This window comes from Pleurodeles waltl, chromosome 3_1 (genome assembly GCF_031143425.1).
Source record: "Pleurodeles waltl isolate 20211129_DDA chromosome 3_1, aPleWal1.hap1.20221129, whole genome shotgun sequence".
In the NCBI taxonomy this organism is placed as follows: Eukaryota; Metazoa; Chordata; class Amphibia; order Caudata; family Salamandridae; genus Pleurodeles; species Pleurodeles waltl.
In genome coordinates, this window is record NC_090440.1 from 707,561,767 (window position 1) to 707,581,919 (window position 20,153).

Genomic DNA, 20,153 nt, shown 5'->3' on the forward strand with positions numbered 1-20,153 from the left:
CTTCCCCTTGGGTTCCAGAGACACCTTCCCACTGTCGTCATCAGTGTATTTTCGAAAGGAAATACCAGACGACTAAAGTTCCTTATGGAACCAGTAGATGGCAGGATAGGGCAAAGCATGTAAACCGGTAACAAACTCCAAGCTGCAATGATCTTGTACACAATGTACATCTTTCATTCTCCAGTGTTGTTGCAGTTAAACGCCAGTACGCAGACACTCGATGACAGTGGAGTCGTAGGTCTATCCACACGTGATCTACTTCTCAGACATCTTGTGGCCTTACACCGAGATTCCCGTTGTGCCCTTACACGATGGCTGGCTCCAATCTGTCTCGGTGAACTGTTCTTGCACCCGTGAGTGTTCCCGAAGCTCTTTAGTGGTACTTTGTGAAACTAAACACCTCTGACTCTAAATACTGGAAATGCTGTCTTGACCTTTAGTGTCTGAAGCACGATGAGCCCACGTTTGTCGCCGTATCTGACGAAATAGTCACCAGTACTGTGCGAGAAGTATACGGATTCCGAGCACTGTAGCTGCAAATAAGACAAGTGGCAACTCAGCAAAACTCAAACATTTATATTTTAAGTACTGCACTGCCCTCTGACGCACAGTGCATTGCTATCAGGCACATTTTGGCTATACCCTCACGTGGCACTAAAGTTTTGCAGCAAGAAGATGCTGGTTTTCCCGCCAGGGAAAGGACAACTATGTTTTAAGACTTTATGTCTAGCCCGGGGAGCTTTGTGAAGGAGAAAGCGCTAAACAGTGCTTAATTTTTTTTTTTTTAAATATACTGCTCTAGGAGACAGATGAGATTACCGACCAGATTTGGGCTAAACCCACTAAAATACTGCAAGGTTTACACCCGAAATGCAACATTAATGATGCGTCACTCTGGAACTGCTTACACGCAGCGGTGTATACCATTTAGCATAAAACCCCTTTGAGGAAAGCTTTAGTCACGCTTGACAATACAATCCATAGTTAGATAGTTGGTGAAACCATTTAACGGCGTCTGAGCTTTGAAACCGCCCTCTGGCAGCATAAAGTGCTCTTTATTATTCACTTTTAACATTACCTAGCATGATCCAGCCAGTTAGGCGCCCGCTCGTTATCATCTTTGTGTACTGAAAGGCCATGGGGCAGAGGCTACCTTCCCCTGCGGAAGTAGCTCCTAAAAGCTGTCTGGAGTATGATATTGTAGGCTGTGCTTTGGAGACCATCATTGGCCTCACCTTTGTGGGGGTGACGATTCCACTCCCTGCCGGATGCCGTGCTGCTGCTCTACCTGCTCTTACTTCAGCTGGGCTTGTGGCCGTCTAGGGTAGCCTCGATTTCGGACATGGGATGCCTCGAGTTCTGCATCATCTGACCTACAGCCCGAGCATTTTCCTGTTGTGCTAGTGTGACAGTACTCCGTAGGCCTTCCTGCGCCCCAGAGAAAGCAGACTTGCTAAGCATCTTGGAGGCCTCCAGGAAATCCTATTCATTTCTTTTAAGCAGCAGATGTAAGTAGTAGACCACTGGTTCCTACGTCTCTTGTTCCTATGGTGTCTCTGGCGATTTTTTCAGTGTGTGATACGAAGGAAGCCTTATATTTCTGGTTTACTCTCCTCGATACCTCACAGAGACCCTTTCAACCTCAACTGGCTATGGTTTGGGCTGAACTCAAGCTCTCTGAGCCTTCCCTGAACAAGGAGGCCCTCCATTCCTACACGCAGAGGAAGCTAGAGAAGTACTGTTGCTCTCTACCAGCACAAGTTCAACTTATTTTTTAACTATTTGATAGCAATATCGATCTGTGAAGATCTTTACCACGTAGGTAAGAAGTGAGTATAAAACCGCCCAAATGTGGCCAGCTGCAAGGCAGTGGTGTGGCGTTGCCAGCTCTAGGTGGGGAAATCACCTGCCACCTTTGAATCTGGGGCCCTTCAGAATAAGGAATCAAAATGCATCAAGGCTATAGGGTAACTTGCTTCTTTGCTTTATTTGAGGCTAGAAGGCTTGGATGAAACCCTTTCTGCCTGCAGCCTTCACGTGTGAGGGGAAATCCATACATTCAAGGTGGATCTCCCCTCGAATTGTCAGAGAGTTTGCAAGAAGGCTGGTGGGTGCTGAGACAACTGGCAAGGTTAGGTTAAATTAATTCTGTGATAAAGCAGATATGGCAGCAAGAGGTGTGTTCTTTATGGCTGCACCTTTCCCCTTCCCGTCAAACCATGGAGATATTCCTCCCTGTCACAGCACTAGATTGTTAAAAATGCTTGGGTGCACCACTATCTCCACTCTTGTGCCTCCCAGTTCACCAGTCAGCTTTCACAATGCTAGTCTTTTAACAGATGTGTTGCTGCACACCAGGCTCGACCAGCCATTCTCTTTTTAGGTTTTGTACGCTACAGGAAGGGGAGATAGTGAGTTTTATGTCCTGTGACACAGAGGTAAGTGGGTGGAAACATGGGTGTCAAAAACTTTGACAAACTCTTGAGGCTGTGTAAGCTGCATGTACCATGACGGTCACTTGGCAAGATCTTGTTAAATCCATGCACCACAAAAGACATTTAAAGGAAGAGGTGCATGTGAACTTCATGTTTTAACAAAGTTTATTGGCATTTTATTTTCAGTGCTCTCCTGATTTTACATAGTTTAGGGAAATTCAGAGTAGTCCTGTAAGTTTGTATGTTTCAACAAGATATGCAATACTAAAAGGAAAAAAAAAACGTTTATATGATAGACTGTAACATTTGCTAAACAACAGTTGCACAGTTATGTTATACAAGAGCCTAATACGTCTGAGAAAGAAAACACTTGAGGGGGAGAAAAGGATGCCCCCAGGTGTGGTCAGTCTCTTCTAAATGGGGAGTGTACAGTTGGTTTATACTCTAATCATGTGAAGTGAAGGGAGAAAGTGTGGGGAGTTAATGCTGGGTTTTTGTTTGGCACGGGGTGAGGCACTGTGTGCTTAAAGGGGGCATCAGGTGGAAGTCGCAGCCCGGGCAGCCTCTGGGGTATGGATGGATTGCTGAGATGAGTGTGATCCCAAGGAAGGTGGGGTCTTCAGGGTCTGTAAGAGCACATCCCATGTGGCAGTTGTGGTATGTCGGTAAATGCCCTTTGCCTCCTCCCTATGGAGTGCACAACCCTCAGCTCCAGACCATTTGAGGACTTGGCAGGGCCATTCCATGAAGGAGGATGGAGACTTAGCCTTCCATTGCAAGGTGATACATCGCTCTGCGATGCGGAGGGATAAATGAGCAAAACATGAGGCAGATTTGTCTTTCTTGGACTGTTTGTATTTACTAAGAGCCACTGCTCTACAATGTGGGGGGGGGTTAGGGGGTAGGTTTAGCTGTGTAAGTAGGTCCAGGATCCGGGACCAATAGGGCCCCAGTGTCAGCCATGACACTAGCATGTGCAAAAGGTCAGCTGGACAGTTGCGGACAAGTGTCCTCTGCCGGGGTTAGGAAAACTCTGTAGAGTATTAAATATTGTATCAATTGGAACTTGGCATTGCGGGAGGCTGTGTGGGAAAGCAATTGCTTTCAACCATTCTTTCTCGTGGAACATTCTCCCTGCCTCAGTGCTCACTTCTCTGTCAGGGGCAAGAGGGGAAACAGGGAGAGAGAAAGAAGGGCTTGTTGAACCAAGACATGTTTCTACGTCCCTGACCCATAGGAGGGAGCATTTGAACCTCACTTTCCATGATGGACTCTAACATATAGGGGCCATGTTGGAGTCTTCTTCCATGACAGACAGTAAAGGAAGGTAGGTGTGACCTTCATGCACAGCACTGGGAGAGATATTGTGAACTCCTTGGTAGGCACCATAACGAAGACTTAGCAATGGGCAGTGCTGTTTACCATGTCAAATGCTCTTCGAGTGCAGAAAGGTCTTGTGAACTACACCTTAGAGGACCCTCGCATTGAGGGCTCATATAAGCATTGTACACCGTGACAGGCAATTGGGGAGGGGCAAGGTGAGCTTCTTACACCATGACAACACCTAGAGTACGGGACTGTATGAATTTTGTATGAAGTGACAGTGGTAAGTTGTGTGCTGATGTCTTCTTTAATGGCTAAAATGTGGTGTCTGAATTTTAAATCCATTCTTAATGTTCTCATTGCCAGCGGATCGTATGAATCGACTCCAGACCACCCTTGCTAGCTCCCAGCAGTTTCAACAGATGTTTGATGAGCTTAGAACCTGGCTAGATGGTAAACTCAGCCAGCAAGCACAGAGCCTCCCTATCTCTGCAAAGCTTGATCGGCTCTTGTCTCAGATCAATGAGCAGGAGGAGTTCCAGAAGAGCCTGAACCAGCACAGTGGGGCCTATGAAATGATTGTGGGCGAGGGAGAGTCTTTACTCCTCTCTGCACAGCCGGGAGAGGAGAAGATGACTTTACTAAGCCAGCTGGACTCGCTCAAAGCGCACTGGGCAGAACTTGGTAAACAGGCCTCCGAAAGACATGTCTTGCTGAAGGATTGCTTGCAAAAGGCCCACAAGTACCAGCTCCATGTAGATGAGCTTCTTCCCTGGGTGGAAGACTGCAGCACCCGTGTACGGCAGCTGGCAGTATCTATTGACCCTGCACAGTTGGAGGCATCACTCTTGAGTGCAAAGGTCCTGCAGAGTGATGTGGACAAACGTCATTCCTCGTTGGAGATGCTGAACAGTGCAGCAGATCTCCTGATCGATGCATCACAGGCAGATGAAGACTGCATTAGAGAAGAGAAAGCCAGCCTCAACCAGAAGATGGATGCCCTAATGGAAGATCTTCACTCCAAGGCTGCGTCCATTGAAGAAATGTCCCAGCGACTGAAAGAGTTTAAAGACAGCTTCACAGTTATCGAGAAGAAGCTGGAAGGGGCTCAACATCAGCTTGAGATCTATGAGGCTCTGGGACCACAAGCCTGCAGCAACAAGAACCTAGAGAAGATGAGAGCTCAGCAGGAGACCCTTCAAGCTGTAGAGCCCCAGGTGGTCTATCTCAAAGACTTAATCCAGGGTCTGGTGGCCGATGCGCCATCAGGGTCAGACTCTTCAGAGCTCCTGCATCAAGCAGAGACCATGCAGCAGGAGTTTGGCCTGGTTAAGCAGAAAGTGAATGAATGCTGCTCAGTGTTGGAGAGCAAACTGCATGGAATCAGCCAGTTTCACAGCCGCGTACGAGAAATGTTCTCTCAGCTTGCCGATTGGGATGATGAGTTTGATTGCATGGGTGCTATCGGGCGTGATGTGGACAGCCTACAGTCCCAAATAGAGGAGCTTCAGAGATTTCTAGGCAAGCTGCAGGAGCTGAAGTCAGACATCGGGCGCTCTCAGGAGGAGTGTCAACAGATGCTGGAATGTGAAGCCAGTCCTGACCTGCTAAGCTTGAAGCGAGAGCTGCAGACCTTGAATAAGCAGTGTAGCAAATTGACCGAGAGGGGCAAAAGCCGACATGAGCAGCTAGAAACAACTCTGGCACGTGTTAAGGACTTTTACAGCCAACTGAAGGAAATTAAGGACTTGATGTCAGCTGTGGAGACTGATGCAGCGTTGCGAGGGACTGTGGCGTCTGAGGTAGAAGCCATAAACCAGCAACTGAACATCTTTAAGGTAAGGTCCTTGCCTGCAACGAGTCCATCTTTGCTTTGTGTTCTTCCTGTTTGTTAACTTCAATGCTGTGGTTTGTTTAGCATGTGACAGCAGAAGTAATACTTTGTTGTGTCTTTCTGCATCACACTGGTTGCCTCTGCTTTTCTAAGATTGAGTAGTGGAGTGCTTTTAGTAAATTAAACAGACAAATAACCCACATACCACATAGAGGCATTCTGAGAAGTGTTCTGTCACATTTCATTGTGATTCCTGCTGTAGTAGATGGATTTTAGTTGCTCTCTTTGTGATACTATACGGTCATTGTGCTAGTGCATGTTCAGAAAGTCTCTCATCTTTGAAGCTTTAAGGCTGGAAATCTGTTTTTTACTGATGGCAAAACTGGAATTACTTTCTTGGAGTCTTATAAATATTTTGTGCTTTGTAGCTCAGCTAACTGCCCAAGTGTAAGGCCCCTGTCCATTGCCACTTGTATTGGGTACCCTACTCGAGTGAACATCCTGCTCCGGCGCCACACTCCAGAAGGGGAGATAGCAGGCACTATCCCCAAGAGAAAACATCCTGATTTAGGCTTACCTCACAATTCAGACATCCTTAGCCCAGAACCTCAAAAACCAGTAATAAATCTTTTTTTTGTGTTTTTTTTTTCCTCCCTCCCCATCACATTGGTTGTATACTCTCCCAAAGCATGATCCTTCCAACCTGACTTCCTCCTGAGCGCGCTGCCATCTGCTGATTTCCTTTATGGTTTAGGTATCCTCCACAAATGCTAATATCTCGTCACACCCTCGCGCACTCCCACTTGAACAGGGATAGTACTGCACCCTCCACATGTCTCAGCACCCTCCTAAATACAATAGATTCTCTGCCCTCCCTCCTCCCAAAAAAGGTGGTACCTTTCCAAGTGTAACCATCCTACTATGAACTCCCTCTTCCCATAGGTTAGTTTCCCCTCCCAATTGCACAGTTCCTGCTCTTGAGTCCCTACCCAACCGCAAATGGACTTTTTAATGTTCTCCCTGATTTAGGTATTTTACACAGGTGTTAAAGCGTGGCTCTGGGAGGCATCCTTCTAAAGTGTAAACAGTGTTCCTGCCAGACACAGTTCCACAGATTGGTTAATCAAGAACTGTAGTGTGAAAATCTTGAGGCTGTTTTTCAGTCAATGGTGTTTGCCGTAGCCTTTCTCAGTGAACTCATAAACTTCCACCTCCCTCCCTGAAAAAAGAGTTATTAAGGGGTTAATCATCAGCCTCCAGTGTAAACATTTTGAGGTAGTTTTTCATCTGTTGGTCAACCAACAGTGGGTTTTTTTTCGCTGAGCCGGTGCTGCAGTGCAGTAGCCACGGATTCATGTATAAAATTTGACATCATTGGATACTCAAAGGTTCTTTGCACTATGTTTCACCTGGCAAACACCTTGAAGAACTGTGGTTGGGAAGCTGGGGCAGCGAAGATGGCATCCGCAGTGTAGTCTAGCTCCAGCCACGAGGTGTTGAAATCTGACCTCTGGAGGCTCCATCTATACCCGGGGTGGCTGTAGGGTCCACAGGAGGCAGATAGTAGAGTTGGAACCAGAGGCAGAGACGGGCGTCGTGAAACCCCCGCTTAAACAGCTACAGTGGAGGGTGGTGGTCTTTTATTTATTTTTTTTAATTGTTTTTTAAGGCTTCCTCTGTCTGCAACTCGGCAGACAAAAGCTCGTGATTAACACTGACATACAGCATAAATAGAAGAGCAAGCAAGATCAAGGAAAAACAACATTGGGCATATAGAGCATGTAAGTAATGAAGGGATATTGGAAGGAAGGGTGAACAGAAGGAATAATGGATAACAGATGAATGGGTGGAATAATGAATGTGAATGAGTGAATGAAAGGGTAAGTGAACGACAGGTGGATAAACAGATGGAAGGGATGGCAAAGTAAAGGGATGGGTGTGAGTGAATGAATAGGTGGATGGACATGTGAAGGATGTCCGAGTAAGGGATGGATGGATGAGTTGGTGAAAAGATGAGTGGATGGATGGCAGAGTGGCTGGCAGACTGGATGGAGATATGACTGAGTTGACAAATGAATGGATGTATGGCAGCTAGACAAAACCTGGAGACGGGCTAAGGCTCAAAGCAAAGTTCACCTGCGGACCAGTCCAGTCTAAAATAGAGAAATGCAGATACTCGCTATTTAGTTTACCACTTTGTTCCTGAGAAGTGCCAGTACTCTCCCATTAAACATATCGTAGGAGTACTGAGAAGAGCAGGAACCTTCCCTTTCAAATAAAATAAGTTCAGGTGCTCAGTACCGGAAAGTACCTGCCCATATAAATCACTGGCTAAGATGGGGCATTGACGTGTCCCATGAAGGGTGATTGCAAAAGAAAGGAGTATGTCATATTCCTGAAACACGCTTTTATTTCCTTCCATCTGAATTTGTTAAATTTAGCCTAGGTTTCCCTAGACGGAGCCCTCTGCAGAGCTATAATAATTATTGCAACTCAACCCCTTCCAGGTGCACTTTTGAAGGAGTGCACTCTTTGATGAAGTTCCTTGTGTGTGGGGGTGACACAAAGGGCTGCAGCCTAGACAGAGGTGGGCGGCTTTTGCTTTGCTTTGTCACCACCCCTCCCCCACCTTCCAGGCGTCCATGAGGGCCCCACACTCCCCATGGGGAACCAAAAGTGGGCCAACGCTGCATAGCGCCAACACCCTGCAAAAACTTTGAGTGTGGCCAGGTCACCACTACCTCCCCACTTCTTTAACCACAGGCAGACTTGGTGCAAGGGAAACAGGTCATGGCCTCGTCCTCGCTGTTAGTAAGACCTCATGCAGGACATGATACAGAAGGGAAGTCAGGGGAATCATGTTTTGGCCCAGACCCCTGGTGGACCATGGTGAGACAGTAGACAAAGTTTACATAAATTTAATTGTGATCGCCACAACTAGGGACTCTCTAGATCCCAAGGTCGATGTAGTTGAAGTGGATCTGGGTCTCTTGAAATACCATCAAAGGAAGCTAGCGGATAGCTTGACCAGTGACGAAAACAAAAACCTTAATCCTATTAGGATAGAAGTTGTGGAGAGTAAGGCTAGATGAAGTCCTGTTGGAGTGGTGAGTCTGACGGACGGGCATGTTAGTTTTCCTGGAAAATTTGCTCTCAGAAACGTACCTTCAAGGATTAACAATCTTCTTGTCACTGGAAATATGGAACAGGGTTCTGGTGCAGCGCCCACCCCATGAGGAAACCCCAAGATACTTTGTGGCCAAGTGGTTATGCCTTTGGACTTGTGACAACATCCTGCAAGCAGCAAGGAAAGCATGCCACGTTTAAATGAAAGCCAAGTAGGTCTGCATTTTTCCTGGTCAATACCCTTGGAGTCCAGATTCAAAGGGCTTCCTTCATTGGAAGAAGAGACTGCAAGAGATGGTTTTGAAGTATGCATTGTTCTTCCCAGCTAGGATTAAGATTATTCAAGCTCAGAGGTCCCTGTTTTTACAAAGCCTGAAGCAACTTGTCTTGGCAGAGCAGCAGAGGCCCATGTACCGGGTAGGACACCCACCTGGGTCCGATTGACCAAAAGGAAGAAAGAAATGCATGGGCATGCAGTCGCAGTGACGAGACAGCTGGTTCTAACAGAATAGGTCCAAGAGGCTCGGGAGGCAGCCTGGATGATGGCAGCACCCCTCCGGATAACAGCGGCAGACACCACATCGTACTCCAGCGACTCAAGTAGAGATGACACATTGGCAAAATCTTCCACAGGATCAGAAATGAAAGAATGCCTACAGTGACCTCTCAGCTGGACAGAAGCCTTTGTAGCAGCTGCAGCCATTTTGAGCATAACTGGACTGGTAAACAGCAGAGGGATGGGTGAGGGAGATATGTTACCCAGGGCAGGTAATAACTACTGAACACTTGCATATTCTCTGCCTCCCTTCAAACCCCCCATCAAGGAGGGGTGTGATGCAGCTTCTGACATTTAAGAAACAGGATGGGTGATACACAGGAGACAAGTCTTCACAGCAGAGTTTATTGGGTTTCTGGGCAGCCAGATGACCCATTTACAAGATTCGCTCCTTGTGCAGTCCCACAGGTCTCTTCAAGGTCTTGATGAGACCCATCCCAGGGGTTGGAGTTAGAGTTGGGGATGTTTCCGGTCTTAATTAGCTTAAATGGATGGGGCACACAGAGACTCAGGCATTTGGCACACTCAACAAAACACGTTTATGGCCTTAAATGCTAATGATATGACCATTATAACTACCAGATATGGCAATGTTATATTGATTTGTGTAACGCACTAATCACCCAAGAGGGTATCAGGTGCTTGGTTGCTCCAAATATCATGTCTAATTACACCCTGTTATACCAATTTATATGGATAAAAGGGAAAAAACTGCCAAGTAAACACTAATTATGTAAAATATTAGAGGCCTCTTAAATGCGACAAAGAGGTACCAAGTTCATGCATTTCTGAAGAGGAAGGGTAGACATTTTGCAATACTACAGGAGACACATCTTGCCAAGTCGGCATGAGATAGACTGCACCACAGAGGGAAGGGTCAGCTCTACAGAACGTCCTGGCCAGTGAGGTCCACTATGGGTCCACCCACTGGTGTCTTTCACAGTTGAGATGCAGGTCATTGACCCAGAATGGTGGTTTATAGATGTAGGAGGAAGATCAGAAGGAACAATACTCCACTTACCTAGTGTGTACCTTCTTAACTCCTGTAAGATGTCCTTTCTTGATAGCTTCACTACGATGTTAGGATTCCTTATGAACCGCTCATAGTAGCTGGAGGTTTAAATTGTGTATTGGATGTGAGCAAGGATGGGTCTCGACCCCACTACAAGGAGCACCAGTGTGTAATCATGCTGACAAGCTACTAGATTTGTAAGTGCATTGGGGTCTCACGGAGATATAGTGAGCCAAAAACCCAGAGGGAAGTAAGTATTCTCATTATTCACACATTCAGTCCCTGCACACCAGAATAGAAATTAATTTCTCCACTGCACACGTTTTGGGGGCGGTACAGAGGGTCTGAGTATTTAGTTAGACACCTCCCAGACGACAACCCCTTACTCTTACAGACACTATGGGGAGCCATACCCGCTTGAATACTTATCTGGTGTTTGCAACCAGCAGCCCTGCAGGATGCCGCATACATAGGCCTGGTAGCAGAGGAAGTGCAGCAGTTCTTTCAGGTAAATGCTGGATCTAGCAGAGATGCCTTAAGTGGGTGGGAAACGAATGTTTAAAGTCTTTTTTGGGGTATATACCTCAATAACAGTGGGTGTGCAGAAGGTGCTCTGCATGCAACTTAATAAGATTGAAGTCGAGATACGAACCCTAGAAATTTAGGGCCAGGGATCAGAAGCTGATAATATACAATAGATTTACAAGAGGGAGACAGAATTGCTGAATTGTAGAAGAGACTAAGGTCATACAATTATACGGAAGATATGGCCTTGAGACTCTCAGAGGGAGACAGACTGGGACCTCTTACGGGCAAAACTGACCCAGGCAGAAACCACACATAATGCAGTTATAGCCTGCTGACACCCAGCATGCTTATAATGATCTATCCACTACACACATCTATTTGACGCAGGTTTGAACACTGATCTATAAGTCCAAAGAGCTTACATTAGAGCATCTGGAAGATCGCACCTTACGAGAGGCCAAGCCGAAGACCTAGACGCACTATCCGTTGTTTGTTAAAATTAACCTAGCCATAGATCAGCTGGCGACTGGGGAGTGAAGGGCTTTCCCCTTCAGTTTTCCAAACCTTTAAAAATTGACTAGCCCGTCGGCTGTTAGACATGTACCAAATGTTAAGAGGAAGTCAATCATCAATATGCTGCCAAAGTCTGGCAGAGACTTATTTGACTGATCATCCTGTTGTCCTTTGTCAATTCCAAACTTAGACAATGAAATCTTAGACAAGGTGCTATCTAATAGGATTCGGATGGTTTTCTTATTTGGTACACCCAGATCAGAGTGGTTTTGTACAGGGAAGGAGAACAGCATCCAAAACTCAAAGAAGATTTCATGAAATAGATGGAATCCCAGATGACCAGCACGAATCGGTGGTGGTTTCCATCAACATGGATAAAGCAGTTGACGTGCTCAATTGGAATTATTTTTTCCAGACATTGGCGACTATGGGTTTTGTCACTGAGACTCTGTGTTACCTCTATGCAGAGGGTTTAATCAGGAAGGGTTGTGTCTACCCTCTTCCTAATTAACAGTGGCACAAGAGAGGGCTGACCTCACCCCCTGCTCATTTTGACATTGACAATGGAGCATTTTGCATGGCATTCACATGGATTGTGGAAAGGACTATGGGATTGTTCTACAGGGTCGCATAAAGGTAGAATTGATGAATTCAAACAACGTGGTGTTATGTGTACGTAGTATTTTAGTACGCTTATCTCTGTTTCTTTTGCATCTCAAAGACCACAGAGCAGCCTCTTGACGCAAGATTAATATCTGAATATATTAAACTTGCATTTTTTCCTTCACCCATGGAGGTTCTAACTTTTTCAATGCACACAACACATCAGAGCTAGGAGTGGCACTCCACTCATTTAAATACAGTATCATAAAGGGAACTTGGTGAAAACCCTAGCGTCTGCAAAGGGTTTGTTTAAGAGGAAATTGGCAGAGTAGCATTGAAAAAAGTATTCTCATTCCTCGCCTGCTATACGTGTTTTCCACCAATCTGGGTTAGCCTCAGCAGCCATTTTTAAGGTGTTCAACACAGTTCTAACAAACTTAATCTGTGGGTCAGGCAGGCACAGAATTGCTTTAATCAAACGCTCCCTCCCAAAAAGAAGATGGCAATCTTGGTTCCCTAGACCTAGAAACATGGCGATGTTATTTTTTTAGCTTTCTGTGAAGACACCATCCCATTGTTTTCTTACCAGACACAGCTAGATACTTTTGGCGCAGATACCTGTAAAAAAAAAAAAAACAAGTGGCATATCCCTCTGTGGTTCCTTCCTTTATTTCGAAGAGTGAAAGAAGTAGTGTGCCATTCACAGTAGAACATAGCAGAAGTCCTGCAGATAGAACATCTATTTGATTCTGGCCTAGTGAAGTTTGGGGAAATGGGAGGGGGCTCTGCCGGGATAGTTCTTGTGTACATAGCCATATCCAAGGCCAAAACAGGGACTTGGGAACTTACTTGCACCGAACCAGAGTCTGTCCAAACATTAAAGATCTTATTAACATGGGGAGAGGGATGGTATATGGTAACAAATCTGTACAAGACTATCAGTGTGAGGCAGAAGAGTGGCCCTTCTGTGCCTCTGCACTAGCTGGGAGGAGGACTTGGGTGGAGAGCTCACTGGAGGGAACTGGGTAGCTGATCTTCAGAAATGCTCGGTTCAGATTGCTCCAATTCAGTTTATGCATTGAACCTATCTGATGCTGTCCAGATTGCATACTATGTTCACAGCAGAGGGGAGGACAAAGGCCTTATATGTGCTAAGGAGGGTGCAACTTTTTACCACATGACATGTTCTTGCTCCATGTTTCAGCCTTTTTGGGAAAAGGTAATGGAATTGCTGATGGATTGGATGGGAAGGTAGATCACTTAAAACAAGAACATGCCTATCAGGCCTACTGCCTATTCCTAAGACAGATAGGGTTGTCTGTCAGTCTATATACCTAGCATTGGCTAACAGAGCCTTTGCAACCCATTCAAAGTCCCCTACGATAATCAAGTGGTGACGTGAATTGCAGTTTTGTATTAAGAAAGAGGACTTGTTGAGTCAGTATTTGGATTCCAGCAGCAACCCCCGTGAACATCCCTGAACAAGAATAGGACAAAACTCATATACAGGTGTAAAGGCCAAGCGAGGCCATTCACAACTTGTAATGGTATTTAAATGTTAATTGAGTGAAAGAAATGTATTCTGACACCAGGTAAATTTTTTTTTTTTAATGCTTCATACTGTAGTCATTTTGTAATCCCTGGTAATAACAGGTGCTAATAAATATGCATTTTAATGGTACTCAGTTTACCTGATGATCAGCAGTCTCCACTCAACTAACTGTAATATTAATCTTTCTATTTGGTGCACTTGATCAGATCCGTATATAAGTGGGTGTGAGTGTATATTTGTGAGTATTTATGCCACTGTGTCTCCATCTGTAGAGTTTTGTATGCAATCTGTAGTGATAAAGCTGGAGCATCTCAGCTCTTCTCATCCTTTTGCGATGAACAAAATGGGTATCTCGTAGCAAATTTACAGTGCTGCTAACTATTAATCAAGCACAATGAATGCACAATACAAGGTATTATGTATTTATAAAAAAAGAACTAAAGTTGAGATTACACTACACACAGACTGAACACCTAAAAATGAACTGATAACACGACATAGATATTTGAGCTTTACTGCAACAGTACAGACAGTCATATAGGGCTCTAAGTATTTGTGATCATTTTGAATTGGTATACTACAGTACTATAATCGTTGCTAGTGAAAGACACCTTCTCTGTTGTAAGCTGCCTTTTTGAAGAACCAGCAACCGGCAGCAGCTTGCTGTGTTGAATCTGGAGTTGTAACTTTGTCCTTTATATTGGGGATTAAGGCAAACAGGCAGCTCCACAGGCAAAAATACTATTTTGCCTGTGGCACAGATTTTCCTTGCTTCAATACTGATTGCACCAATTGCACCCTAAACACTAATTGAAAACTTCTGAGTAAGTCAATGACTATTACTAAGTAGAATTATGTAGTTCACAGCATGGAGTTGTCTTAATTCGGGATGTTTCCGCTCCATGTTATTTTTTTTTTAGCAGAGTAAATGTGCATGCAATATTGTGTTTTTCTTAAATGAATTTGACCTTTTGTGACTCCCTTAAGTATGATGCTGTGACGACACCACAAATATACATTTCTGTCTGTGAATTTACCCTTATTGGTCTAGACATACATTCTATACATCAGCTGTACAGTCATGTGTTTGATGCACCCTGTTAGTTCAAATGCACTTTAGTTACAGTGAACGTACATCTGTTTTGCTGAATGTACATTCATTATTATAGTAAGTGTATATTCTGTTTGCCACTTTTTTCTATCCTGCCTAGTTTGTGCATTAAATACTAAACAAACGTTTTGATGGCTTTGTAGATTACTGCACAGGTCAAGTTTTCCGTATGTATACTGAACTTGACTTCTGTTTAGCATACACCCTCACTGTGGCTAAGTCTCAAATGCAAATTGTTTTTTCTCAAATGGTTATGGTGGCAATCTTTAAAATTTTTAAGACATACATGAGCTGAGGGGATTATATTTCTATATACGAGCTATACGGATTATATTTCTATGTCAAGTGTGAAAAAAAGGAGACAAACAGTTTTGAATAATTTGCGCTGCAATGTACTGTAAGAACTTTGGTTATTAGTTCAGAGGTTGACTACCAACTTCACGTAATAAACACAATCCTTGTCAGGTTGAACCCCTAAAATCATTAAATTTACCTGAACTCAACCCCCGCTGGCAAAGGCACAATACAGATATGCTTTACTTAATGGCAATGTGGAAAGTATTTGTGCAGTACCAAAACAGCAATAAAGATTAAATACAGCATAATAAAAAATCTTAAACCAATGTAGAAAAATAGAGTATATTTTAATAAATATGTTTACATCAAAATGAGAAAAATCAAATAAGGGGAAATAGAGATAAGTATTTTTAACAATTAAATTAGAAATAGCACCAAAAAATAATTAAGCACCAACCACAGTTAACTGTCCTTGGACCTAGGTGGGATTTGACAATGACTACAATGGAACGTGTGTTGGATACAAACCAAGATTGACACAGTTGTCAGTTTTACCTTGGGACTTAGGGCCAGATGTAGCAAAGGTTTTTACCCATTCTGTGTCTATGGGAAAAAGTGTCCGTACATATGGCCCTTAGTCTCAAAAATATAATTCAAAAATCCACAGAGAGGTCAAGGCAGCCAACTATAGCCGCAGAGGGCGCCATGTAGCTGGATAGCCATTGGGATGAGGTCCCAGAGAAGCAGTTGGTTTTTGGCAGGAAAGCTCAGAGTGATGGAAATTTGAATGTTGTGGTCAAGAGAGGTCCCTTGCAGGCCAAATAGTTTTTGCACTTTTGCCTGGTCAAGATTTCTTCATTCACACTTGGAGCCACAGGGCCGGATACTTTCTCTGCGAGGTCCTGCTGCAGAGGATTTGCCTTCTCAAAAAAGTTCAAGCACAAGAAACCTGAATCTTCAGCCCAGTGACAACTTTCCTTGCTCTGAGCTGCTTGGCAGGTATTTTCCCATCCTCTGGAGGTGTTTGGAGCTAGAAAAAAATATGAAAGTCCTAGGGTTTCAGAGGTTTTAGACAAGTCCACTCAGACACAGCCAAGGGATCTAGGAACTGAAGAGCAGCGCCTGGGGTCAGAAATCACTCCAGCAGATAACAACAGCTGGGCCCAGGACAATACTAGTTGCAATTGGTCAGCTGGAAAATTACAGGAAATACCTTTTGTAGGTTGTGTGCCATGTAGCTTGAACAAGAGGTCAACATTTTGACCCTTGATGCCAACTTCTTTGTTCTGTGTACGAGTGAGCAGGTCCGGTCCTTCAGTGCTCTTTTCAAGTCACAGACAGCGGGGTTAGTCATTTTTTGATCTTCCTCTGGTCCAGTAGTTTCCTGAGGGGCTCTGGGGATGCCATATTCATGCTTGGCACCCCCCATATTCATGCTTGGCACCACCTTGTGTGTGTGTTGGGGTGGGGGGACTCCTGGCCCCTCCCTAACAAATGGGGTAAAAAATATTCCCAGGGTTTACCCTACCCACGTTTACAGTAATTCTTGTGTGCCCTACTGCAAACAATCCCACTGTGCCCCACTCTGCTTCAATCAAAGATGGTGAAAGCCTTCCTCTCTTGTGCAGAGCATGTGCTCATCCCTGAGGTGTGGCCAATTAAATAAGCAACCCCTCCTCTGTGGTCACTCTGAACCAGTTCTCTGGGCTCTCTCTTCCCACCAGGATTGATGCTTGCCTAACTTAGGGAACAGAAGAATGGACCTATCCAGGTATCATCTGCATGTGAAAGGGTAGCCCCTTTTAAATAAATTCAGTTCCTGGACGCAACCCAAAAGATCAGACTGTCAAAAAACAAAACCATCTCCCCACACCCAGGATGTTGTCTCTGCTTTGGTAACAGTTTTCACACATCATTTAGGGCTTGAGCACTCAGAGAGCATCAGCTGGAGACTAATGCAAATTAGACTTCAGAAGCTTTAGGCAGGGAAACGTAACTTTCTAAAAGTACCTTCACCATAATGTTTATTTAATAATCTGACTTCCCCATTGAATTTGACTTTACATAAATATTACAAATAGTCCTGGAATTATGTGTTTCGTAGCCATAGATAACATTATTAAATTAAATAGTGCATTCCCAGTATTACTTTATGAAACAGCCAGCCTTGCTACAGTGAAAATAGTTGTTAGGTGCTAGTCGCTGTAACGACATGTTCAACATTAGCTTTCCTATGTGTCCTACTTTTAAATACCACGCACTCTACCTAATGGGCTATAAGGCCTACATAGTGGTGACTTAATAATATTTAAAAGGAAGATTTTGATGTGTCAAATGGGTTTTACCATTCTACAGTCAGGCTGCAATGGTAGGCCTGAAACATATTTACACTGGCACTATAGTGGATGGTATCATAAGTGCTGCAGTCCATTAGTCGGATTTAACTTCCAGTACTAGGTACACCTTGTACCATGTACTAGGAACATATTGGTAAGTTAAATATGCCCATTAGGCATATACCAGTTCAACCATGTTTAGAGGGGTAGCTCAGGCACTTTACTACTGATTAGCATGGGTAAAGTGCACTGAGTTCTACAGCCAGCAAAAACACTAAGTACTAAGTAACTCTTGTTAGGATACTGCTAAAAAAAAGACAGCAAAAAATATTTTTTTTTTGTAATCGTTCATAAATTTTCAACAAACATGAAAAACAACATTGACACATTGCCAGTTAGGCTACATAGTATCTTGTGTGAGGAATCAATTCAGCCATAGTACTTGAAACCAACATGCAATGAGCTGTATCAATCACATTGTCACTCTTGGAGAAGGTATCTCCCTTCTACTTGCATCCTTTACTTCCTCCTTCAGCCGATCCAGTTCTTGGTTCCTTCACACCTGCATCTCCACAGACACCTTGTTTTGGTCTTAACAAAATCTACCACATGTCTGCACATAAAAAAATGACATGCAGGATTCTAATTGGACCAGTCTGGTCTCCGCTCGCACTGCTACCTCCTAGAAATATGTACATGCTTTTTCCCAATCCACATCTTCTAATGCACTAATGTCCTTTTGCTATCTGGTTTTCAAATTCCTCAGCATATCTGTGGTGTTAGATATTAATGTTTTGTATATTTTGAATATTGCTTTTGTCAGTAATGGTTCTGGTGCTACTGTGTATTCAAGTGGAAAACTAATCTAGTGGCCTGTTAACTTATGTTTATAAAACATGACTAGGTTGTACATATTTATATTATTATTATATGTATATCTTTATAGTGTTGGTAAATCGGAAGAGAAAACTCCACTTTCATGGTTTCCAAGGATTTAATCTTTGCTAGACCAAGTAGGGTTTCCACCTCCTGAAGTACAGCAGTATCCCTTAAGGAGGCTTCCACTGTAGTTCTTCATTCCCTGGTAATATTTGTCTGACAGAGAATTCTAACTGCAGATTCCTCACCTTCTGAATATTCTCCTGCTGTCAGACTTGAACCAGAAAATCTTGAGCAGTACCCCTGCACACTGATGTGTTGGCACCATGCAGCTCTGCACTGACGTCATTCTGCTCTAGATGTGACATGAGAGGCCTTATATAGGTGCCACTGATGCACACTGACATCAGTTCCTTTCTTTCTGTGCCAACAGACGTCGATCTGGAGATACCCCTGGACTCTTTGAGACTGCCTTCTTAGCTTTAAAAAATGACTCTACTAGTGTGCAAGGGAAATTTCCCCTACAAAATCTATAGGGTTTAAACCTTGTGGGATTGCCGCAGACAAATCTGTGACAACCTGCCACACGCTTAGCCTGAAGTGCCCCCCAAGAGCCCAGCCCCACAGCCTCCAAGCAGCAGCCCCTGAGCCTTCCTAGTCTGAGCCATTTCATCTAGGGCCAGTTAGAGGAGAGATCCGCAATCACCTGCTCTGCTGACAATCCATCACGTCAGGCAGGTGGGTTTTGCAGATAGTTCAAAGGCGCTACTTCTTAGCCTTTGGGACTACCCGTCCATCCATGCCACCATCCTGAGAGGGTTCCCCTGCCAGAAATAGGTTGTGGTTGCTATTCCAGTACTTTCTGGTCCCCAAAAAGGGACAAGGGCCTCTGCCCTACCCTAGACCTTTGGTCCCTCAATCTCTTCCTCTTGAAGGGAAAGTTCACGATGCGCACTCTGGCTCAGGTTCAACCTGCCCTGGAGACAGGATGGTAGTGTTGGACTTGCAGGACACTTATTTCTGTATTCCCCTCCTGCTTGCCCACAGACGTTACTTGCGCTCATGGTGGGCCACGAGCATTTTCAGTTCACAGTGCTTCCCTTTGGCCTTACCAAGCCCTCTTGGGATGTTCAGTATGATGGTGGTGGTAGCAGTTCATCTGCGCAGATCAGGGGTTTCAGTCTTCCCGTATCTCAACGACTGGCGGTTGAAGGCAGGCTCTCCCCAGGCTGTTGTCTCCCACTTCTAGACTATGGTTGACCTGCATTCACGGTAGTTCACTAAAAACGTGCCAAAGTCACACCTGACTCCTTCTCAGATGCTCCCTTTCATCAGAACTGTTCTGGACACAGTGCAGTTTCGTGCTAACTCTCCCGAGCGGCAAGTCAAGCTATGATAACGATGTTTCAGCCTCTAGCCTGGATTTCGGTTAGAATGACTCTGAGGCTGCTGGACATCATGGCCTCCTGCATCCTGCTGGTGACACATGGCAGGTGGCATGTGCGGGCTCTGCAGGGGGACCTGAAGTTCCAGTGGGCGCAGCATCAGGGGAATCTCTCAAGCAAAGTCCAGATCTTGGAGGGAACTTCACAAGATCTGCAGTGGTGGCTATCGAACTGCGATTGGGTCAGAGGCAGATCAGCATCTGGTGGGCTTTCCTGATGCCAGAGCAGACAATCTTAGCTAAAAATACCTAGCTAATTACGAATGGTGTCTCCATCCGGAGGTGGTGCAAAGTCTTTTTCAGCAGCAGGGAGAGCCTTGGCAAGATCTGCTAGCCTCTGCAGAGAATGCTCAAGGTCAGCAAATTTGTGCGTTAGAGTTTCCAAGGTGGCAATCGCTCGTAGACCCTTTTAGTCTTGAGTGGAACTCAGGCCTCCTGCTTGCCTTTCCACCCATACCACTTCTGCCTAGAGTTCTCAAGAAGATCAAGAATGGCCGGGCCCACGTAAGCCTTGTGGTTGCAGACTGAGCACGGTGACCCTGTTATCCTGAGCTGCTGAGCGTGTCCATTAATCCTCCAATCAGGCTTCCCCTTAGGGAAAATC

The 20,153-nt window shown here is 44.8% G+C and overlaps 1 protein-coding gene across 3 annotated transcripts in view; it reads left to right on the plus strand.

Moving 5' to 3' along the window:
- The window catches only part of MACF1 (microtubule actin crosslinking factor 1), a 1,225,213-nt gene that overhangs the window by 643,840 nt on the left and 561,220 nt on the right, over nucleotides 1-20,153 (plus strand). For all 3 annotated transcript variants that reach the window (XM_069223412.1, XM_069223414.1, XM_069223413.1), the window contains one exon: nucleotides 4,125-5,596. In XM_069223412.1, coding sequence (XP_069079513.1) covers nucleotides 4,125-5,596 — 1,472 coding nt within the window. The remainder of the gene's footprint in view (nucleotides 1-4,124; nucleotides 5,597-20,153) is intronic.